Source organism: Brachyhypopomus gauderio, chromosome 1, assembly GCF_052324685.1.
Source record: "Brachyhypopomus gauderio isolate BG-103 chromosome 1, BGAUD_0.2, whole genome shotgun sequence".
NCBI classification, from domain to species: Eukaryota; Metazoa; Chordata; class Actinopteri; order Gymnotiformes; family Hypopomidae; genus Brachyhypopomus; species Brachyhypopomus gauderio.
Window position 1 is genome coordinate 21,766,970 of NC_135211.1, and position 22,248 is coordinate 21,789,217.

General features: G+C 43.4%; 3 protein-coding genes across 16 annotated transcripts in view; 1 reads left to right on the forward strand and 2 right to left on the reverse strand.

The window, feature by feature from the left end:
* Positions 1–5,106, forward strand: part of erc2 (ELKS/RAB6-interacting/CAST family member 2) — a 63,607-nt gene extending 58,501 nt beyond the window's left edge. For all 11 annotated transcript variants that reach the window (XM_077002710.1, XM_077002638.1, XM_077002673.1 and 8 more), the window contains 6 exons: positions 99–259; positions 1,115–1,262; positions 1,605–2,156; positions 2,394–2,470; positions 3,116–3,262; positions 3,402–5,106. In XM_077002710.1, the coding sequence (XP_076858825.1) occupies positions 99–259; positions 1,115–1,262; positions 1,605–2,156; positions 2,394–2,420 (888 nt within the window). In that variant the 3' untranslated portion in view covers positions 2,421–2,470; positions 3,116–3,262; positions 3,402–5,106. The remainder of the gene's footprint in view (positions 1–98; positions 260–1,114; positions 1,263–1,604; positions 2,157–2,393; positions 2,471–3,115; positions 3,263–3,401) is intronic.
* A 3,513-nt stretch (positions 5,107–8,619) lies between these two features.
* creld1a (CRELD disulfide isomerase 1a) lies at positions 8,620–12,036 on the reverse strand. Of its 2 annotated transcripts, none has more exons than XM_077002774.1 (6): positions 11,857–12,036; positions 10,445–10,636; positions 10,210–10,293; positions 10,005–10,100; positions 9,736–9,876; positions 8,620–9,144 (listed from the first exon to the last, which is right to left on the reverse strand). In XM_077002774.1, exons 1-6 carry the CDS (start codon positions 11,870–11,872, stop codon positions 8,894–8,896), a joined length of 780 nt encoding a protein of 259 aa, XP_076858889.1. In that variant the 5' UTR covers positions 11,873–12,036; the 3' UTR covers positions 8,620–8,893. The 2 variants fall into 2 exon arrangements, with proteins under 2 accessions (XP_076858889.1, XP_076858881.1); XM_077002766.1 differs by having other exon boundaries at positions 8,620–9,147; positions 11,857–12,034.
* A 191-nt stretch (positions 12,037–12,227) lies between these two features.
* Positions 12,228–20,891, reverse strand: il17rc (interleukin 17 receptor C). 3 transcript variants are annotated; one of them, XM_077002734.1, is made up of 15 exons: positions 20,806–20,891; positions 20,387–20,684; positions 19,702–19,909; positions 19,249–19,361; positions 18,494–18,593; positions 17,862–17,894; positions 17,504–17,631; positions 17,252–17,314; positions 17,064–17,124; positions 16,293–16,522; positions 15,250–15,312; positions 15,017–15,062; positions 14,643–14,738; positions 13,938–13,976; positions 12,228–13,800 (listed from the first exon to the last, which is right to left on the reverse strand). In XM_077002734.1, exons 2-15 carry the CDS (start codon positions 20,489–20,491, stop codon positions 13,070–13,072), a joined length of 2,016 nt encoding a protein of 671 aa, XP_076858849.1. In that variant the 5' UTR covers positions 20,492–20,684; positions 20,806–20,891; the 3' UTR covers positions 12,228–13,069. The 3 variants fall into 3 exon arrangements, with proteins under 3 accessions (XP_076858849.1, XP_076858868.1, XP_076858858.1); XM_077002753.1 differs by having other exon boundaries at positions 20,387–20,681; positions 20,806–20,859; XM_077002743.1 differs by lacking the exon at positions 20,806–20,891 and having other exon boundaries at positions 20,387–20,786.
* Between the last annotated feature and the right edge of the window lie 1,357 nt (positions 20,892–22,248).

The window sequence follows — 22,248 nt, forward strand, 5'->3', positions numbered from 1 at the left end:
TCTCTCTCTCTCTCTCTATCTCTCTCTCTTTCTCTCTCTCTCTCTCTCTCTCTCTCCTTTTCCCTCTCTCCCCCTGTGGGTTTCTCTGACTGAATCAGATGGAGGAGTTGATGAATGTGCTGGAGAAGACACGTCAGGAGCTGGAGGCCACCAAGCAGCGTCTGTCCTCCACGCAGCAGTCGCTGGCCGAGAGGGACGGCCACCTGACTAACCTCCGTCAGGAGCGGCGCAAACAGCTGGAGGAGATTCTGGAGATGAAGTGAGAACTGCGTCTCTCATCTCTCAGTCTGTTCAGTCTCTCACAGCTGCAGGTTTCTGTTCCTGGGGGTAATAGTCTAGCACCGTTTTATGATCATCTCCCTGCTTGAACACACCTGTTAATTAGGACGTTTACCAGGTGTGTTAGAGCAGGAACATGAGCACGTCCCGCAAGAACGGGACTTTCACATCTGTTTCATCCAGTCTCCTCTCCGCCTGCACTTTCTCCATTTTCCCCCGTAACCTCTTGCAGTGTTCAGGCCTTTCATGAGTCACGGCCTCCACACATACCACTGGTCTCTCACGCCCTCCACACACACCACTGGTCTCTCACGCCCTCCACACACACCACTGGGCTCTCACGGCCTCCACACACACCACTGGTCTCTCACGCCCTCCACACACACCACTGGTCTCTCACGCCCTCCACACACACCACTGGTCTCTTACGCCCTCCACACACACCACTGGTCTCTCACGCCCTCCACACACACCACTGGTCTCTCACAGCCTCCACACACACCACTGGTCTCTCACGCCCTCCACACACACCACTGGTCTCTCACGCCCTCCACACACACCACTGGTCTCTCACAGCCTCCACACACACCACTGGTCTCTCACAGCCTCCACACACACCACTGGTCTCTCACAGCCTCCACACACACCACTGGTCTCTCACGCCCTCCACACACACCACTGGTCTCTCACAGCCTCCACACACACCACTGGTCTCTCACAGCCTCCACACACACCACTGGTCTCTCACAGCCTCCACACACACCACTGGGCTCTCACGCCCTCCACACACACCACTGGTCTCTCACTACCTCTTCTTTGTGGTTCTCTCTTGCAGGCAGCAGGCCCTGTTGGCGGCCATCAGTGAGAAAGATGCTAACATCGCCCTGCTGGAACTCTCCTCCTCCAATAAGAAGAAGACACAGGAGGAAGTGATGTCACTGAAGCGGGAGAAGGATCGACTGATGCAGCAACTCAAGCAGCAAGTAAACACAGAAACGCGTGCAAACTCAAATTCATTCAATACTCACACATACTCACACAGCACTCCGAAACACTCACACAACACACAGCACTCAGAAACACAAGTACACATGCACTCACACACTAGCACAGTACTCACAGTTGCACGACACAAAACAACACCACTGGGAAACACACGTAGACCCCATAAATACTTCCACAGCACACACTATTATAAACAATAAACTTAAAAATAAATAAAATAATAATATATAACTATAAACAATCCAACAATACACACAAACATCACAAATGTGTGTACACGCTTGACTTCTCATTACAGTATATTATTGCAATCCTTACAGACCCAGAACAGAATGAAGCTAATAGCAGACAGCTACGAGGATGATCACTACCACCCACATGGCCCCCCTCACCACATCCAACCACAGCCACCCCACCCACACCCCCAACCTCCACCTCAACCCCAGCCCCTGTACCCTCATGCCCAGCTGCCTCAACAGCAGGCCCCATACCCACACGTCCCGCACACCCCACACTCCCCCGCTCCGCCCCAACACACTCACCCCCAGCAGACACCCCAACCGCAGTACCCCCAACACCCCCAGCACCCCCAACCTCCCGGCCCACATCAACACCCAGCTCGGCCCCAACAGCCACATCCACAGCATCCGCATGGAGGTCCCCCTCCTCAGCAACACCCACCGCACCCCCAACACCCGCATGGACCGCCCCTCCAGCAAGGCCCCCACCCCCAACATCCCCACCACCCTCAACACCCCCACCACCCCCCTCATGCTGGTCCTCACGGCCCTCATCCCAGACACCCGCCTCCACACCATCGTGGCCCCGCCCGCGGACCGCCCCTTCCTGGACACAGACCCTCCCCAGATCAGGTGCGTTCTCTGTGTGGAGCTTTTACTATGCATGTGTCATTTCTGTCTGTGTATCTGTCTGTCTAATCACTTTTCTCATTTTATCTCTGCATTTATTATTGTTATTATTGTTATTATGGCTGAGACGTAACATTTTTCTGTTGATCATGCACATTTCTTCTGAAGTGACTCATAATCTGAAATTTCTACTTTGACCTTGTGACTCACGTCTCATCTAACTATGTGCGGTGTTCACAGGATGACGAGGAGGGCATTTGGGCATAACCATTTGGCCATAATCATTTCCAAACCAAAGCTATGATGATGTTTTATGGGTGAGTTTCTCATTTCTGTTTGATCACACTCTGACTATGTCACTAGGCATAATTTTTTCTGTGCTGCTTCCACTAAAATGTTAACGCTGTTGCTAAAGTGCCAGTAGGGGCCGTGTCATTAGCAGAGTCATGCTAATGTTCATATTTATCTTTCACTCACACATAAGTGAGGCAGGAGAATATTTCTTTCACCCCATCGCAATTTGTTTAGAGCAGTGAGTGAGGAATGATTTTTTGTTTACCTGTAAAATGTGTTTCTGACACAATGAAGTCCACAGGAACCCCAACCTCAGGGACAACCAGCGTCCTCAGGGACATGCAGTCCTATTTTTTGTTCATTTCTGCTCATAAACGTACCTAAACAAGGTCACGACAGTTAGGTTGTAATAACGGAGCCTTGCTGGGAAGAGCCTCAGGGCTTGAGTGGTATTTCACGTTTTGTAAGCTCATAAGTGCCAGCGTGGCAATGTTAAATGGATTCTTAATCTCTATTCATCCTTCTCTCTCTCCCCGTGCTGGAGAATGTGTTGAGAATCTAGTCACTCTATTAGTATATTAACCATCTTATGAATTAATCAGTGTATGCTTTGTAAACAAAGAAATGTAATCTCTCTTTCTCTATCTCTGTTTATTTGTTCCCTGAAGATGACTTAGGTGCATATCCATGCAAATGAAACTACACATTATCCACTTTGCCGGACCTCATCTCTCACCAGACCCACCGTTCAGAAGGGGCCTTCACAGGACCATGAGCAAGAGGGGTGGGGGGGAGGGGGGCTGACACCTGAACAGGTAGGAACCCCCCAAACGCTCTGATGAAGGATTAGGGCCACATGCCCAAACTATAGTGGTGTTGAGCACTGCAAATGTGTTGAGCACATTTTCCCATCCTTAGCACAGTTCATGTTAGGACAGTTCTTCACTCTTGCAGATGGGAGAATGGCCCGAGTGGAGAGGTGTGCAGGTCTGGATGAAGGAAGCGGCACAGGCGCCTCGTGCTTAATGGAGTCACATTCACAAACAACTGCCTTGGATGGCTCTCTGCACATAGGGCCTTGTGAGACATCCTCCTCCTGATCCCCATGCTCCTGAGCACTGTCTCCGCCTCTCTCCTGTCTGTCTCCGCCCACTCATATAGGGCTGCGTCTGCACAATTGCTTGACCACACCCCCTCTTTGACTAGGCCACTCAGCTTGCACGATGGGTCATGGCAATTAAAACAAATCTTGTTGTGCGTCTCTTCATTTACCGGACGCGTCTGCATTCTCCCTCATTACCTCCTCTTTCGGACTTCAAAAACAGGACGTTGTTCACATGTTTGTGTTGATTGAGGAATATTTACCAAGTATTACCCTTTTCTGTTTAGTTCTAGATAAACTCTTGCAAGTTCATTTCACGGTACATGAAGTATATATTCAAGTACATATCACAGTAACGTAGATTCTCGATCGATGGGAATTCAGGCATTTGTGCAGGACTTGTTCTCCTGTGGTCTGCAGCACAGTCTCAGTGACTTAAGCTTGCGGTAGGTTCGGCCTTACAGCTTGAGTAGATCCTGTCTCTGTTGTGTAATATTGCAGCAGCTAATGGTCATAAACCACTCTATGTAGGGCTACGCTGAATTCTTGTAATCAGTCTCCGGCTGCCGGACTGGCTGGTCCTTCCATACTGTGGCCTGCTCTCTTTTTACTCCAGCCGTAATCACTCGATCTTCCCCGTTGGAGCTCCTGGTTTGGTTTTTGTGTGTGACAGCACACACCTATGCACCTGCTCAGCCCCTCTGCACCGACTCCGCCCCCAAAACTGGTAGCATGCTTCATGCTCCCTCCCACACCCTCATCATCATCGTTATGAGAAAGAGCACTCAACTGGCCTCTGGTCAAAGAACATGGCAACTCCTACCCTTCTCCAGGGTTCAGTTAATGGTGCTTTCACTGGTGCTCACACCCAGCGCAGATGGAGACAGCCAGTGCTACTCTGACCGGTGTCCTGATACATACACGTGCAAGGCGTTGTTTTCCTAATAATCTCCAGAACTGCCGATGCCCGGTCAGCGAATGTGTCTGTAGTGTCTAAAGTTAGTGATTGGGGGCTTGTTTGATGATGATCAGAAATGTATCAGTATGCACCCTGTTCATATCAGTCTGGAGAATGTTACACGACTATTGTTACTAGCAGAAGGAGAAGGTCCTCACATGAGAAGGTCTTCACATGAGAAGGTCCTTACATGAGAAGGTCCTCACATGAGAAGTTCCTCACATGAGAAGGTCCTCATAGGGGCTTCCCTTCTGCATCTGCACTCGTGCCCTGCAGGAAGCTCGCCCGGCCCGTCGGCCTGGGTACTGGATGTCGCTGGTGTCCCACTCCTTGAGAGCAGGGACGTCCTTCACCCCTTTAATCCGAGCGTGAAGGAGTGCCTTTGGGACATGATCAGGTCAAAGGTCAAAAGGTTATGGCCTGTGTGTTCTGATGGAGGACGGGGTCGCTCCCTCCTCCCGTTCTACTGCCCCTCAGTCCTGTATCCTCCCGCTCCCTTAGTACCCCCGTCAGCATAGTGGCTAGTGCCTCAGCAGAATAGATCTATAAATGAATTCTTCAAAAGAACATATATAGATATATATATATATATATATATATATATATATATATATATATATATATATATATATATATATATATATATATATAATAAATATATAAAGTGTGTTGCTATTGTGATCAGAACATCGTGTAAAGAAAAAAAAAGTCTTTAGATGTGTTCTGCTTTTGTTTGAAGAGATCAGTGCTGTGATGTTACCGCTTTCTCAGAATCGCACACTGAGTTTGAGTCACTCATTGCAAGTTCTTGAAATTAAAATTTATGCAAAAAAAAAATCTATATATAAATACAAAATAAATGCAAAATACATGTAGTGCAGCAGCTGCACAATGGAAGGATGTGACAAAGAGCGTGGTCTAGTCTCGGAGCTGGATGACAGGCATCTCTGTAGCTTGTGAGGACAGATCTCTGCACTTAACACCATCCTGCTCTAAGTGGGAGGATGTTGCATTAAAAACCGCGTTGCTTCTTTTGCTGGTATCCGATGTGTGTTCTTGACACCACTGTCGTGGTGTTTGTGTTTGTGAACACGTGTGTAGTGTTGTTGCTAAAGACCACGGTCTGACTGTTAGTCACTTTCTCACACTCTTGCTATGTTTTCTTTCCCCATGATAGTTCTAGAATGTCCACATGACCACCTGTGCTTTTAGAACATTAGCCGCTGGTGTTCTAGAATGTCCACTTGTCCATAGTTCTGGAACAGTGTTGCTGTTCTAGAATGCATTAACTGTAGTCGTTTAATTTCAGGACAGTTCTGAGATCAGAGGGTCCTCATCACCATTACTATCATTAACATGGATCTGCTAGAGCATCTTTCATCTGATAATGTGATGTTTCTTTGTGTGACTGTGCATTTGCCTCTTGTATGTAAATTCACCTCTAGACAATGTAAGCAGAAAACAAGATCAAACACACTTTTAGCTTAATGGGAGCTAAAGGATTTCTTCAATCCTCCAATTTCAGGTCCTTTGAACACTGAATACTTGAAGTAGGAGTAGAATCTCCTACCATGAAAAAGAGAATTTATTGTACACAGAAAATACAATGTAAAATAATCATATTAATAATCCATAGAGCTGATATTGCATGTGGAGTTCTGTGTTCTGTGCCAACTGCTGTTTATAGTAAAGGTGGGTATAGTCTCCAAATATATTGGCACATAGAGAGATACATAGTTCAGTCTCTCAGTCCAGCAAGTATAAAATGTCACTTAGAAAATAAAGTCCAAACCCTGATACTTTTGTTGGTGTGCCGGTTGTACATTTTTTAGTTCATGATGTCATTAAAAAAGCAAAACCTCTGGATAAAAAAAACACTGTGACTAATGTCAGATTGTTTTTTTATTTTAAACTGTTTCTAATTATTTATTTATTTATTTATTTTTCAGTTTGATGCATTTATTTATTTTATAATTTATGGGTTATAAAGATTTTGGATATGTCAGTTGGAGGTTGTAAGTTTTATATATGTAAATGTACTTTTGGTTTGGGTTTTTTGATGTAAAGTACTAAGAGTTTCAAACAGTGAGTTTATTGCAAGTGTCTGCATGCTGAATGAACAAAGTGTGTGAAGGTGGGACTAATTTCCCACGATGCATCAGTAACCAGTGTGTGAGACACATTCCGCATCTTGATCTGAGTGGCGTGTTCTCAGCTGTTGTCTCCCCTTAGTGGAAAATCAGTGCAAGTACCTGAAAGTGTGTTAGCATGTTTTTGGGATGTAAATCTGATTGTCTTACTGTTGGTGTGTGTGTGTGTGTGTGTGTGTGTGTGTGTGTGTGTGTGTGTGTGTGTGTGTGTGTGTGTGTGCGTGCGTGTGTGTGCGTGTGTGTATGTGTGTGTGCGTTTGGGGATAGGTATTGCATGAATATTAATGTATGCAGGTGTGTGTGATGTGTAAGTGTGCATGTGTCTCTACATGTGTGATTGACTGCAATGTCTGTGGTATGAAGTATGAAGATCTTTTGTTTCAGGAAGCCCTATTTGATCCTACAGAGAGTATAAAGGACTTGAGCATGGATTCTCTATGTCATGTTTGATGTCCTGAAGCCCTTCGGGACTTCCAGTGTCCCAGTCCCCACCCCATGTGTTTGCTATTGTGTGTGGTGTAACCAATCTGTTACTGAGTGTTGGCCAGTTGGTTTATATCCATTCAATAAAATGTGACTTTCTTTATGAAAAGTGGCAGTTTTTTTCATTTCCCATGATTAAACCGACAACACAGTCCACACATCACTGCTGGCCCCTCCCCTGCTTACCTGATTCCATGGTTTCTTTGTCTCATGTCCTTGTTAAATTTTGTACAGACCTGTGAATTTCAACCCAGTAATTTCTGTATTACTTGGCTGGTTCTTGTTAATCCTGGATGAAGAAGTAGACTCCTTTCACATCCGACATGAACACTTCTACAGTGCCCAAAGGACCAACTATTGTGTCGAAGTTTTTTATTTATTTGCATGGAAACACAAAAAACAGTGATATTTGATTGTAGTATGTTAAGTATTTTTAGAATGGTCATATTTAGTTACCCTTGCAAAGGAGTCAAACACTGCGACATGTGAGTGACTTCTGGTCCTGAATGAAGGGTCAGAAGTAGCAGATGTTATCCCTTCTATCAGATAAGCTTCCCATCAACGGCAGCTACCCAACCAGAGTGGGCAAGGGGCTATGACGCTCCTCCTCCAATGGCATGCAGTCAATCAGTGTAGCTTTTCAAGCTTTGACTCATGCAGTGTCATGGGGCAGAGTCACACGTTCGCAGGACAGCACTGTCCAACCCTTTCTGATACATAAGTTCACAGACACCAGTGATTGCCCAAAGTCGCTGTAAGTGACAGTAGCGTGAGTATGTGCCCCCTCTCCCTCTCTCCCACTTGCAAGTGTGTGTGGGTTTTAACAGAAGCAAACTGGTTGTCTAAACTGTTTGACTGTTTTAACCTTTTTTTGACTATTCACATATTGACTTTTAGAAGTACTGAAAATGTGAGGAAATATGGCATATCTTCACCAAATTTCTGTTCTTAAATTTGCATTAGAGGTCACTGTGTCAGTGTCAGGCAATGTGTGAGGAAAAACAGAACTGCAGTCCTCAAAACGACACGTTTTCCCTATGGTGTCATGTCTGACACACATGAAGGATTTTTTTAATTATCTGACAGGCTAACTGTCGTGAGTGAGATCTAGGACAGTGACTATATGTGCCGTGCACAGTGTTCTCTAGAACGTGAACAAGACCCGTCAATCAGTACAATGCTGAGGGATCGATCCACAAGCCTTCTTTATGCAAACCTACAATGCATCTGAAATGCTGTGATTAATCCATGACCAATACATGCATATGGTCAGGGTGTAGCTCTCCGGAGTCACTTTAGTGCCCCCTTCAGGTGGATTACCATAGTGGCCTTCTGCTCCAGAATCTCAGTAATACAAATACCTCACACAAATTTGTTTTCTAAAAGGCAGAAAAAGCCCTGGAGCCCACCTTGCACTGTTTTCTCTTAACCTCACCACAAGATACATAAAAACCGGCAAAGTAAAAAAGGCAAAGTAACTTGCAGGAAAGCACCAGTCCAGTTTTTAGTAAAATTAATTAAAACAATACATTAACCACCTCTGCAAATACAAAATCATAAGGTAGCATGCTATATTTTTAATCTCATTGTACATCACTAAAACACTGTAATATTTTTTTCCGTCTCTTTCACATATCTGGACCATAAGGCAGACACGTGTCCATAGCAAGTGTAAACGTGCTGGTGCCAAACACTCTAGTTTGGCATTAGCACCTGGATGCCTTGCTCAGTACAGTGCTCCATGTGGAGATCTTCATGTACGTGGTTGCTCCTCTCCTTTGGAATCTAAGCGCCCTTTCAGGAGGCTGTCCATCAAGCGGTCACTCTTGTCCGAGAGCCAGTAGCCCGCCATGGCCGCCAGCGCCCCGATGAAGATGGAGGTGAAGACCATGTCTCCCTTGGCTGCCAGTGTGGCCAGAGCACAGAGCACCACACCGAAGAACATCTGCTTCAGGACCTCCACCTCCTCGTCCTGGAGATCATCAAGCAAGCCCTTCACCTGCTCTGCTGGAGGAGAGGACCACAACTGAGTGGAGTAGAGCCGAGTACTCAGGATTAGTATCAGTAGTGTGAGACTGCTTTTCCTCAGGAGATTAGGGCAGTCATGGTCTAGAGCAGTCAAGGTCTGGTGGTTAGGGAACCGGTCTTGTGACCGGAGGCCTTCCCAGGATTCCCAGGCCCCTTGCCATGACTGAAGTGGCCTTGAGCAAGGCACTTTACCCCTACTGCTAGTGCTGCCCACCGCTCTGGGCAGGTGTGCACCACAGCTCCCTAGTGATCACTAGTGTGTGTGTGTGTGTGTGTGTGTGTGTGTGTGTGTGTGTGTGTGTGTTCTCACTGCACAGATGGGTAAATGCGGAGGACTAATTCCAATTGGGGTGAAAATCACAATTGGCAATATGGCAACTTAATTTAAAACAGATGTAATATTGATGTATTAGTATGCACATTTTTTAGGATTGCATATTAATATAACATAGCAACTTGTGTTAATTAAGCCCTAACCATGTGTGAGTGTGTGTGTTAGTGTGTGACAGTCACTGCATGTGTGTGTGTGTGTGTGTATATGAGTGAGAGGGTGTGCAGTAGCATTACCAGGTGTTTCGTCCCTCACACATACGGTGCCTTTGCGTGTAAAGCCTGGTGCGCACCGGCAGTGGAATGATCCTTCCGTGTTCACACACAGTGCGTTGATATCGGAGCAGGCCAGCACCTCCTCAGCGCACTCGTCAATGTCTAAAAACCATGCAGGTCTGGATTTCAATCATCAATTCAATTATCAATATGAAGGATTATTTGTAATACACCACTATGTTTTAGCAGACTAGGACACACTGAACAGAAGAGGCTGACTGTTTCCTCACCTAAACACTTCACACCCTCAGACCTGTAGCCTGTGGCACACTTCTTGCAGCGAGCAGGACCACTGCCCATACAGCCTGCACAGGCAGCATCACAACCTAGAGCAAGACGGGCATGAGATCGGTGAGAGACGAAGCTGTAGAAACGGACGCTGACGTCACTGCACTTCTGTGTAGATCCTGCAGTGTTCTGGTATTTCAAACTCACTTCTACACTCGTAAGAGGAGTAGGTGTTGAAGCAGTACGTGTTCACTGGACACTCCGCTAGCTCTGTGCCACACTCGTCCACGTCTGCGTACGGAACAAGTGCAAAGACATTTGAGACACAAAACTCTCAAGACACAGCAATGTTGCTGTGGAAATATTCTGATGATAAAAAGTAATCTTAATCTATTAGTCTAAATAATTTAAACACACACACACACACACACACATTACATACCCACACATTCGTTATCATGGAGAGTGAACCCAGGAGCACACTGCAGGCACTTGTTTCTCTCAGGCCCTCCACACGCCTTGCAGCGCTCCGAGCAGTTGTTTGCCAGAGTCAGTCCGAGCAGCACGAGACCCAACACAGCACGGGGCAAAGCCAACCAGTAACACGGCATGGCTCTCTGCAGGTCAACGTTGCCTGGGAACATTAAAGGGGCGGTTCACCTTTCACACTTGACCTCTTCTAAGTGTTTACATGACACCTCACACAATTTTTACATCAATCAAAAAAGCATTTAAAAAAGCTGAGCGTTTCGTTGTTTCTCCTGAACTTTGTGCATCAGTTAACACCTTCCAGGATGTAGCCATGCCAACACAGCAATCAGCATTCACTAAGTTGCTAAGCAAACAACACTCTTAGAGATACGTTTGCTGAACTATATTATTTTGATAGATTCTAATATGGGTCACAATGAATGTGTTTGTGGTGTCCCACATGAAGCATGTGTGCAGTATCACATGCAGATATAACTGGCACAAAGCTATATTCAGTTTTCTCCAAAGAAAACGCCCACAACCAACACACTCCTCACATTGCCGATTGAATGAGGCAACTAGCAAAAGTAGATAATATTAATACCGCTAGTGAGAACACCGCTGATGTAATTTCCTGTTTCAAATTAATCAGAATGTATAGCTGATTGGCACCCCTCCGTTATTTCATGGGTTATGTTACAGTTTTATGTGCAAACGGGGTTATGTTATGTGCATTTTCAAAATAACAAAACAGTAGATAATTTACAAAAGTCCTCATAAGACGACATGTTCATCAATGTTTTGACAGATGTCTTTCTGAATATCCCTTTAACGTGAACGAACTTATATTTATCAATTTGATCGTGGAAATAAATCTCACCCTACGTTACAAAAAAAATCACGTTTCATGCAATTACTTTTTTTTCTCCAGCGAGGTCGCCAATACCCCAGTTTTGCATAGCGCAGTTCTTTTATAAAAGGTGTTGAGGAAAACAAACTTTAACTATTTTAAAGCTGTTGTATTCGAATTGTTTTCTTGAATAAACTTCTTTAGAATTAGTACTAAAAGCTCACGTGTCTATATTTTCCCTCATTGCTTGTGATGTGCATGCAAACAATAACCGATAGAATTCATTCCTTACATGTAACGTGTTGCCAACAAGTAAAATGCTAGGGGCTATAACACATTTTGGCTGCCTCCAGACCTATAAAAATTCACACACGCACAGAATAACAGGAACCATATAGAAAAATGGAAATTACTAGCTTTCGAAAGTTATTAGGCTGTATTGGCACCTATATTAATCTATATTTACACTTCTCACAAAGACAGGACTCAGAAAAAAGATAGTTAAAAAGTGAAGTCTGGAAGTGAAGTCTTACCTTCTAATTTTACCATACGTTCTAATTTTATCCTTGAATGCAAAACCAAAATTAAACGAAAACACGTTTTTCATTTACGCGGCACTCCTGTCGCGCGTTCAGTCTCTGCTGTTCATGTAAGCAAGCATGGTGGGTGGAGCGACCCCAATATCCAAAATGAAGTTGGTGCATGTTGAGTTGTTGAGCACTTGATGCGGACAGCCGTCCTTATTTATAGCCATGGGAAGCACTCGGGTATATTTTTAATTTTATAGCCCTCCTCGTCGAACTCGTGGTTCGTTCGAAACGACTGTTTACTAAGAGTGCGCAAACGATTCTAAATACGTTTTGTTTTGTTGTGTTTGAACAAAACACTGTTCTAAGTTTTTAAATAATGTTATTTATTTATATGTATTAACAACATTTGAGGTAAACATTGGCAGAATATATCTCTTCATCTGATTGTCTACATTTAACACTGAAAACAAACAAAAGTCACGTGGTCGCAGGCGATGTTTTCAGAGTTCCAGTCATGGAGGTGAATGGCTCATCACCTGTCTGTGTTTCAGCTTTGACAGCTCTGCTCAGTTCCTGAAGGACACGATGATTACCGGAGCAGATGTAATGATAAAGTCTATGTATGGAGTTCCACTAGTACTGTATGTCCGGACAACCTCTGTTTAAAAACTTACTCCAGCTGATCTTAACTCAGACAACAATTGGCCCTTTTCTCATGAGAAATTCAACATGTTTCTTGTTTCCTCATAACTAAACACATAACTGGAGAGTTGTGGCCCAAAACTGACATCGGGACACCTGGGTGTAGAGCAAATATTTCAACACTGGGGATTACTGCAACCAGTCAGATTTCATTCCACTCCTGTTCACTCAACACACTGCACCAGATCAAGATGTTTGTATTGGGCTCATGATGGCACTAAACTACACCAAAGGAATGTACATGCCGGACTGTGGAGGTTTAACAAAGCTTAATCAGGACATGTTTGGGTGCAACACGATTGCATGTGTTCAAATGAGTCTTTGATCTTGAATTCCAGGTGACTAAAGCACCTGGTATTGTATGTCCTTAATAATGTCCTTCAAAGACAGCACTAAATGAGAGTGACTGCTTTTCCTTCATAGTATGTGTTCTTTTTACCAAAGTGAATCTGTAATGGATTCAGACATCAATGCAGAACACATGACTTCAATAATTACTGACGCAAAGTTTAATTTAAATCGTAAGAGGAAATGTCTCCTCTCCCTGCCGCTCCATGGTCATATTGTCCATCTGTGTGAGCATGGATTCTGCACATGTCCGCACATCTGTCCCAGGGTTCTTCAGCCCCTTCACTAACCTCCTGGAGGCCTTACTGAGCCAGAGCACCATCTTCAGCTGTGTGCTGATGCTCTTTGGCCGATCCCTGTGGAGCTCCATGAGGAGCTGCCGTGTCTCCGAGGGCAGCTGGTAGAGCCGCAGACCTCGGAACAACTCTGGCACGTCCTTTTCTCCTTTTATTAATTTCTGTGAGTCAAACTGCACCAGGGCAAAGTGCTTGCCAGCGGCGCCCTTCAGGTGGTCACGGAGAATGCAACTGAGGGCAGAGCCAAACACATCCGAGGAGATCCCTGGCAGGTTTTTGTCACACAATATTTCATCTGCCTTTGTGTCTGGCCGTGGTCTTTCTTCATCCTTCCCTCCAAGCCAGACATCCCAGAAGCCTCTGGCCCTCTCCAGGGCGGAGCTGGAGAGCACGATCAGAGCTCTGCCGCTGTGTTTGAGCTGTCCGAGGCGTGAATGCAGCCATGGAGCTGGTCCTACAGAGCTCACTTCAGACTGGTTCCACAGGTCCAGGTACACCACAAACCCAAGATCTCTCAGCACCGTGCCCAGGCCACACACCAAGTGGTCCTGACCCTTCTCAGAACTGCACGCGTGCAACAGCAAAACCTTCCCAAGTCCATCTGGACATAGAGACAGAGAAAACAAAAAAGACAGTGAGTGAAAGAAAGACATGGTAAAGAAATATATGTAGAGATATATGTACAGATAATGGGAAATGATGAACAGATTGAAGGGCTAAAGTGAACATGTTTAATACCTTTGGACCGATGGCTTCTGGTCCAGTTTGAATGCCACCCTATCAGAGACACAGAGCATAGAGTAAGACTGATTTGCTAATACAATGGGACTCTATATGAGGCAGGGAACACACACATTGTAGAGGACGCACACAGAAGACTCTCATATGTTCAGTTCCAGGAAAAGAGTCAGAGAGAGAAAGAGAGCATAGAAAGAGCAAGAATGACACTGGAGGAACTGCACATCAATGGAATTATTGAGAAGATAGTAATAGCACACACACACATACACTCTTGTTCGCTTGCTGTCTCTCTCCCTCTCTCTCTCCCTCTCTCTTTCTCCCTCTTTCTGTCTCTCCCTCCCTTTGTCTCTCTGTCTCTCTCCCTCTCTCTAACTCTCTCCCTCTCTAACTTTCTCCCCTCTCTCCCCCTTTCTGTCTCTCTCTGTCTCCCCCTTTCTCTCCGTCTCTCACTCTCCCAGTAAAAAATGGCTTCAGTGCGCTGTCTCAGACAGGATTGGACTTATCAGAATCAGACTTATGCCAGTATTGTCCATTAAACTTAAATCATCTTCTGGATATGTAGTCCACATTGCTTTTCCAAGAAATTAACACCCCCAAGAATAACCTCTTATTGTTTTCGCCTTAACCAACATTCTGCATTATAACCCCAGGGATCCATGAATTAGCTACAGTTTGACAACACTTAAGGAAACCTTAGCTCACCTGTGAGTTTGCTCCAAATCACAAACATGCCTAACACAGCCACGCTGAAAACTAGAAGTGTCACAAACACAGGAAGGCTCCAACGCCCCCTGTGGACTAAAGACCATATTACATAACATGATGAACAACACTGGATCACACTAGCAACTTAAACCAAGTGGAAAAAGAACGACTGAATACTGCAGGTTCACAGCATATATTTAAAGTTTCACGTTATTTTAATGCAAATCTGTAGGTTACACATTAAAGTTATATTTTTCCTTCAAATATATTTCTTTAAAACAAATTCAGTTAAAGAAATATCTCAGATATCTATGAGGAAAACATAATAATGGACCTTAATGAATTATAAAGCAGTCTGGTAAGACACTCACCGTCATACTGACACAGAGGACCAAATGTTTCCTCTTCTATCTTAAACTGAAAAAATACACACACACACACACACACACACACACACACACACACACACACACACACACACACACACACACACACACACACACACACACACACACACACACACACACAATGTGTTTAAGGTATTTGCAAAGGGCACAGTGCTGCAAACTGAGCAAACATTTAATGGGCACAATAGTAGTCCTACCATCACACAGTGCATGAAATGATTTGCAGCATGAATATCCAAGTTCACAAATGCGTCAGATGTCTGTGGAAAAAAAGAGCTTTGTAGTATTATGTTTGAATAATTCCACTCTTGGATAAAAAAAAAACATTTTATCAATGTTTAGGCTCTACACTCTTCCCAGTTGATTCTGTAACAACAAGAATTATTGTTTGTGCACTAGCTGTAGTTTGTAGAATAATCTCAGTATATCATCTCAGTATGTAAACATTGTGGCTACTAGCTCCCTCTTACCTGCACTGTGCATACTTGCTGAAGTAAATATTTAACTCCTTGGATAATGATTAGCTAAACATGAACTTGTTAGGTTATTATACATTAACAGCAGACCTCTGACATAAGAGGCCTCTTCATTAAGCAGGAAATGTATGCAACTGGTTGAGCTTAGTTGCCTGGCCAAAGCAAACGCTTCCTATAAGCACCATGTTTTCACCATACCCACATTAGAGTTTACGTCACTGGTTCCAGTAGGCAGAGTATGGCATTAAGGGAACTAGTCTAGCAAAACTAGTGTACCAAAACCAAATGCTATGGCAATGCAAAAACTACACACTGCATACTTGGGTTGCAAGCACACACCAGGTGTAATCCTGCTCTGCTGACTGCTGCATCCCTCTGCACATCTTACATGTAGCCCCTCGTAATCTAACCCACAGGAGAACTGTCCTGAGGTGCACGTGCACACGTTGGTGAGCTGGACTGGACATCCTTTGTAAGTATACTCTGTAAGGATGTCTGTCTCAAGTGCTGGGACAATCCTGCAGTATGTTAGGGTTAGACTACAAACCATCTATCTGTCTCTCTACCATCTAGCAATCTCTCTACCATCTAGCCTGTCTGAAGCTATCTAGTCTGAAGCTATCAATATGTTTCTTAATTCAGCTGTGTGAATGTTCCAAATTCCAAACCCATAATTTACTGTTTCTCCTAACAAATGTGGCTGTGTCAATAGGATGTGTTTGAATCAAAGAGCAGGGTCATGTGTAGCTGAGCGAGGCACTCACCCACAGTGTGGTAGCATTTTCTTGCCACTGAGAGTCAGTGCTGACATGCACTCTGTTACCCTGCAGCTCTCTACAGTGGCCGCCCGAGTCCGCCTCTATTCTGCACAGCCACAGTTCAACATCCAGCCTGCAGGGGGCAGTCAAGTTCCAGCTCAACACTGGAAGACCCTCATTGCTCAGAGCATGGGCCACTGAAAGGGACACGTTGCTCACAACATTCTTCTGGAACTCTGCAAGGGAAAGAAATGCAGATATTAAACTGTCTGTAGGCTGTTTTTGGAGATTTGTTAGGAATAGTTAACGTTTAAAGAGGTTAAGGACAAAGAGGTAATGCATGTATTTTCATTGTATTAGGATGCCCTAGGTCACCTATGAGATTCTCTTTCAGTAAATCAGGCTCATCATCCTACAACATTACAGGAGCCCACAGGGGGATCTAGATACGTGACGTGTTGGTCAAAAACAAACTTTTGGGTTTGTCTTCAAAATATGTTTCAAAAATTGATTTTTTTGGGTTTTATCAATGTGCATATGACACATGACTGAAATTCAGTTGGGTGACGTCATGTATCAGTGATTTGGCTTTTAAATTTGGTATATATTGTCTTCCTTCTCTGGTTAGAGCAAGATGTCAGGTGTAGTATCCATGTCACCAACAGTGCCTGTGTTCAGTTGAACACATAGCAAGGTAGAAAAAAAGACTCATATTTAGCTGCTATTGAGTATTTAATTAAAACATTGTTTATTTATGATAACAGGTGGTGAGTTTACCTGTGTAATTACTAAAAGGGCAAAATCCAGATCGAGAATATGCTGATTCCTCTCTCCATGCCTAACACACACAAACAAATGATAAGTGATATGTAGTGCATTTACAGTCAGCAATTTCCAGTAAATGTTATGACACATTAGATGACCATCTGGCAATGAGGCATCTTGTTAAAACAGAGGTACAATACCTGGAAACACAGACAGGGGGAGATAGCGTGCAGTGGAATAGTCCATTTGCTTGACGGAAAATTCTGCAGCGTCACAAAGTGTTAAGGACAGTTAGCAATGATTTAAAAACAGACTGAAATGCAATAGATATTTCACAGAGGGCTGAGCACTTTCTTGCATATTTTCCTTAACACTTCAGTCACCAACAACTACGTGTGGCAGGTGCATGTGCAAACTGATGGGTTCACATGTTTACATGGAAGTCCCCTTACCCTGCACGTTCCTGTACGTCCTCGTTTCACACACATCAGCAGTGGCTTAGCGTGGGGCAGATCCTTGCTGGCATCCTTCAGCTCAGCCACACCCCTCTGCCTGTCTATCACCATGATGACTTTGGGAGCTGTTGAACACAACAGTGTAATAGACCTATTCATGGTCTGTAGGTTATATTCCTTTGTATTTTCTTTTAGTTCTGTTCTAGATATTTATTTTTTTCGTCTCCTGGTCTAACTAACACACAGCTTTAGTGCACAAGCTATCAACTCACAACAATCACAATACTCTTCAGTGCACAAGCACAAAGGCCTGTCTTCCTCCTGTTGAAGAGGGCTTGTGAAACCTAATACTCACTTTTGCATTCTTCAATATCTGCAGAAGGGCAAACTGTAAACGAAGAGACAGCATTTATTATTTTCTCTATGCACCTTAGAATGTGAAACTAACCAAATACCTAAAAAGCAATTAATTAAATACTCAGTTAAATATTAATTCAATTCAAAATCAAACTAAATACTCAACATTCACAAGACATTTCTTATTAGCAGTCTTTGCATGTGGGGTGGAGAGTGGCAACTCTTGAAGATAACTCAGTTGCTTAAAACTCACTGCACTGCTGAAGGTTTATTTACTTAAGTGCAAGTTACTTCAGTCTGTGTTATTAGTGTCACTGGGTTGCTTGGTAACGCTCATGGTTCTGCAGAGCTAAGACCTTAGTGACAAATTAACACCTTTATCCCCCCATTGTGAAACAGAAGTATGTATGTCTGTGGTTTTCTTCACATTGACTCCATGGTGCACTTTTGTTTTTATGCAACTTTCAGAAAGCATGGGTTGCTTTTTTCTTCAGAGCGGAAAGACTTTGGTCAGGGTGTTCGGTCTATGGCACGATCTTATCAGCAGGGATTGAGATCCCATGTGACCTATTCCTCTTTCTTCACTGTTGTGCGTCAGGTGCGTCAGACGTGGCAGGAATGCAAACTCACCTTCACTCAGTGGGGGGAACGTGACCGAGCGGATCATCGACTTCACCGTGACATTCACGGTGGTCCCCAGGAAAACGCCATCATACTGCACAATGGACAGCTGTAGTAGACAATGCACAAACAGCCCAGTGACCCAGGGCCTAGCTACTCAGGACAATACACAGACCAATGCTTGGCACCCAAACCATTATAGTCCAAAATCAGTTCTTCTGTAATAATAATAATAATAATAATAATAATAATAATAAGAAGAAGAAGAAGAAGAAGACACACATAAAAAATAGTGGACAATGTACAGTAAAGTAAGGGGAAATTTGAGCTTGAATATTTGAATACCTCAGCCACTGTTCTGTCCAATAAATAACTGGAGCAAAAGAATGTAAGCTACTTCTCCTCAAGCAGTCATGATATATTAAATGTACAGATGTCTTTTCTGGTTTTCTCATTTGGTAACATTTTATCCTTATCCCTATTTCAACTGGCTTCACCAGATTAGTCAACTTAATTGTTGTGTTTACATTGAACATGATTAGATTACATCTAATTTACCTTCCAACTAAGTTGATAAAATTGTGCATAACTGCCATACCATGTCTTGTCTCTGACTATGACCCTGGTGTTATACCACTGTATGACTCTTAACAGCACTTAATAACACTTCACACCACTTAATAACACTTTACTTGTAGGCTGGTTCTCCCTGACTTGCTGATCTGCTTAATGTCATTCTCAGATCTGACATCATGCTTGCTCACCTCAGCCTTCTCATGGTTCTTGCGAGCAGCAGGAGACACTATGAAGGAAACCTTCCAGCAGTGAGGAAGATATGGGCCAGAAATGTAGCACACTGTAACTACGGTCTCATCATCTACACAAGGCACAGAGGTGAAGGGGTGTAAAAATCACACGTATGCATAGACATGCATGCATACATGCATGTGTACACATGTACACACACACAGACACACACACATTTTTAAATGCCTTTTTTGGTTTCTTTCAGAAGATATTTAGTCAAACTAATTTTATGTAAAATAGTCTATTACAGCAACGATTAGTCATGGTTACTTCTTATGGAAACCTTATACAAATTCTCCTTGTAATTTCTGAAATGTGCTGATCCTATGAGGAGTCTTGTAATTGCAAACCTATGAAGTCCCAGGCATAAGGGTACTATATTTAGTGTGTGATATTTAGTGTGTATCTACCATTCTCTTCGTGTTCTTCTGATCTTTCCTCCCTCTCATCCTCATTAGGCAGAATTCTGAGCAGGATTCTGATGTACAAACACACTTTGCATTTTCTGTTCTCTCTGCAGCACAGCATAGGTTTGGCATCAAGATGCAGGATCTCCACAGGGTCAAAGACAGGCAGCACCAGTGGGGATTCCTCCTTTACTTTGCATTGTGCGAGACCCTGGAACACACAGTGCATAATGGAACAGCAAATATCAGGAACCAGAGCTAACGTCACCATGAAAGCTGTTGAAACAATAAGCGCAGCACAATGGAATTATCTTCAGAAATGAAGTAGGATTTTAGCGTGAGGGGAATGCGACTTTAGTTAATTCAGTTCAAAATGACATTATGCACAGATGACTTGTAATGTAGTAACCTGTAACTGGCATTCTTATAAAGTTTTAAAAGTCTGTGACTTCAACTGAATCCTTCAAATTTTGAAATTTACCAATATGTCACTAAAACCCTTTCTGCCAATTTATGAGAATAAGCATTACATGGATCTGTAGTCTATTTAACCTCTTAAATTCCTGGACACTTATAAACATTTCGTAACGAAGCAAGCTCATTTCGTCCTCATTTAACTGCAATAAATAAATAATTACAACGCGTCATGGGCGGAAAGGGCTATAAGTGAAACCACCAGATTGCTTACCTGAGAGCATGTAATGTTCTGTTTCGGGTAGTAGTTCTCCAGGACTGCGGCGGATACAAGCGCGCCAGTCAGCACGAACAACAGAGATCCCCATGGCAATCCCATTGGTCCGCAGTTTTTGTTTCTTTACGCGCGTTGGAGAGGTTGGAAACTTGAAGAAAACAATTAATCCCCCGCCATGAGTCCTCTGTCCGATGTCATCAAGTTTCGATAAGTCAGCATGGAAGAGTTGCGATGACGGTGTCAAAGGAGGGAAACGCGGTTTTGATTTCCAGTCTACAGCACAGTCATACACCTGCTGAAAAGAAGAAGCTGGTTAAACAACCCGATTTAATTTTACTGCCACCTGAAAAGCAAACAAACAAACAAAAAACTATGCCTAATATGTAAAATGTTGATGTTCGCCAGTCCGTCCTTACCTGCTACTGACATGGCCACAATCACAGTACACCGTATGACGTAGATTCCCGAAAGTAGGCGGTACCGGAACGTGACTCACGTCCCCCGCCCCAGACTGGATTGCCACTTTTGCGGCATAAAACTTTATGAACAAACAGCAATAAATATAACTAAGACTGAAGCTATTATAGTTGCTAATGTTAGTACGCAGAGTTCCAAAGCAAGCTATTTGTAACAATGCTCATGTTGTGAAGTACAAATGTTTTGGCTTGTTCTGAGGGGTAAAGGGATATTATGATCATGGAAATAACCAGATTCAAGATGCTTAATTTTTCACTAAATCTCCTTATCTGTTTACTAGTAGAATGTGTTTGATTTCGATGAGGTATGAGTTCGGTCAGGTCTCTTTATGGCATTTTTCCCCTCAGTTCTGAGTGGGCCAGATATGGTCCAAATGTGGTGAGTCGGGCCTAACTTGAGGTAGAATTTAAGCCAGGCTAGACTCTTTGGGCTACAATCTTTTTAACACTCAAATTGTCTAGCTTTGTGTTTCCAGGTCTACAGGGTTTCATTCGGTAAATCTTTAACCAAGAAATCCAGAGTCAAAGTCCACTTTCACCCAATATGTGGCACAGTTTGTTTGACTGTCTAGCGGTGAGTTAAAACCCATGGAAACAGAAAACAAATGGAACTCTACTGTGCTGCCACTACAATTAGGTAGAATCCCATTTCTTACTGTATACCCTGCAGTGTTCCCTGGCATGATCCCTGGAGTGACCCCTGCTTTTTGGTTACCATAGTTTCTAGACTTTAATTTATAGACTTTTTTGGTAAGTTGGGTAGCTATCTTGTAGGCATTTACATGGGATTCTGGGACATTTCTCAGGAGCATGCCTCTGATAAACCTCCATTTGGAGAGCCAAGCAGTTTTAATACGTCACCCCACCCCAGAATTGAGACAACCTCTCCCTGGGACATGCAAAATAAAGGGAGAGTGCTTAGCAGTAGGGACAAGGGGGGAAAGGGGACTGGGCATTAATGCTCCAATGAGCGAGCTCCTGGGTCCTAATGCAAGGCTCGGACAACACTGTCATGTTCCTTTATTTTTAGTCACATATAATTGGACCAATTTAAGGATTGAATGTTTTCTTCTCCTGACTCCTTCACTACAGTGTTGACCTGTCCACACCTAAACTCTGTTCAAATACCAGTCTCCAGTGATTTCTTTGACATGAAAATTTTTCTAACTATCTTATTCCAGCTCTCATTAAACATTAATTAATAATTATTAATTAAGTCTCCACCATGCTTTTTTAGCTGTCTACATTGATATAAATTTTTTTTATCAATATTCTTATATTATAATATTCTTATTAATATAATAGTCTTTCATTATTACATGTGATGTAGACTTCATAAACTTATCTAGAGTCACAATAAGACTAGTGTATGATTATGATAAA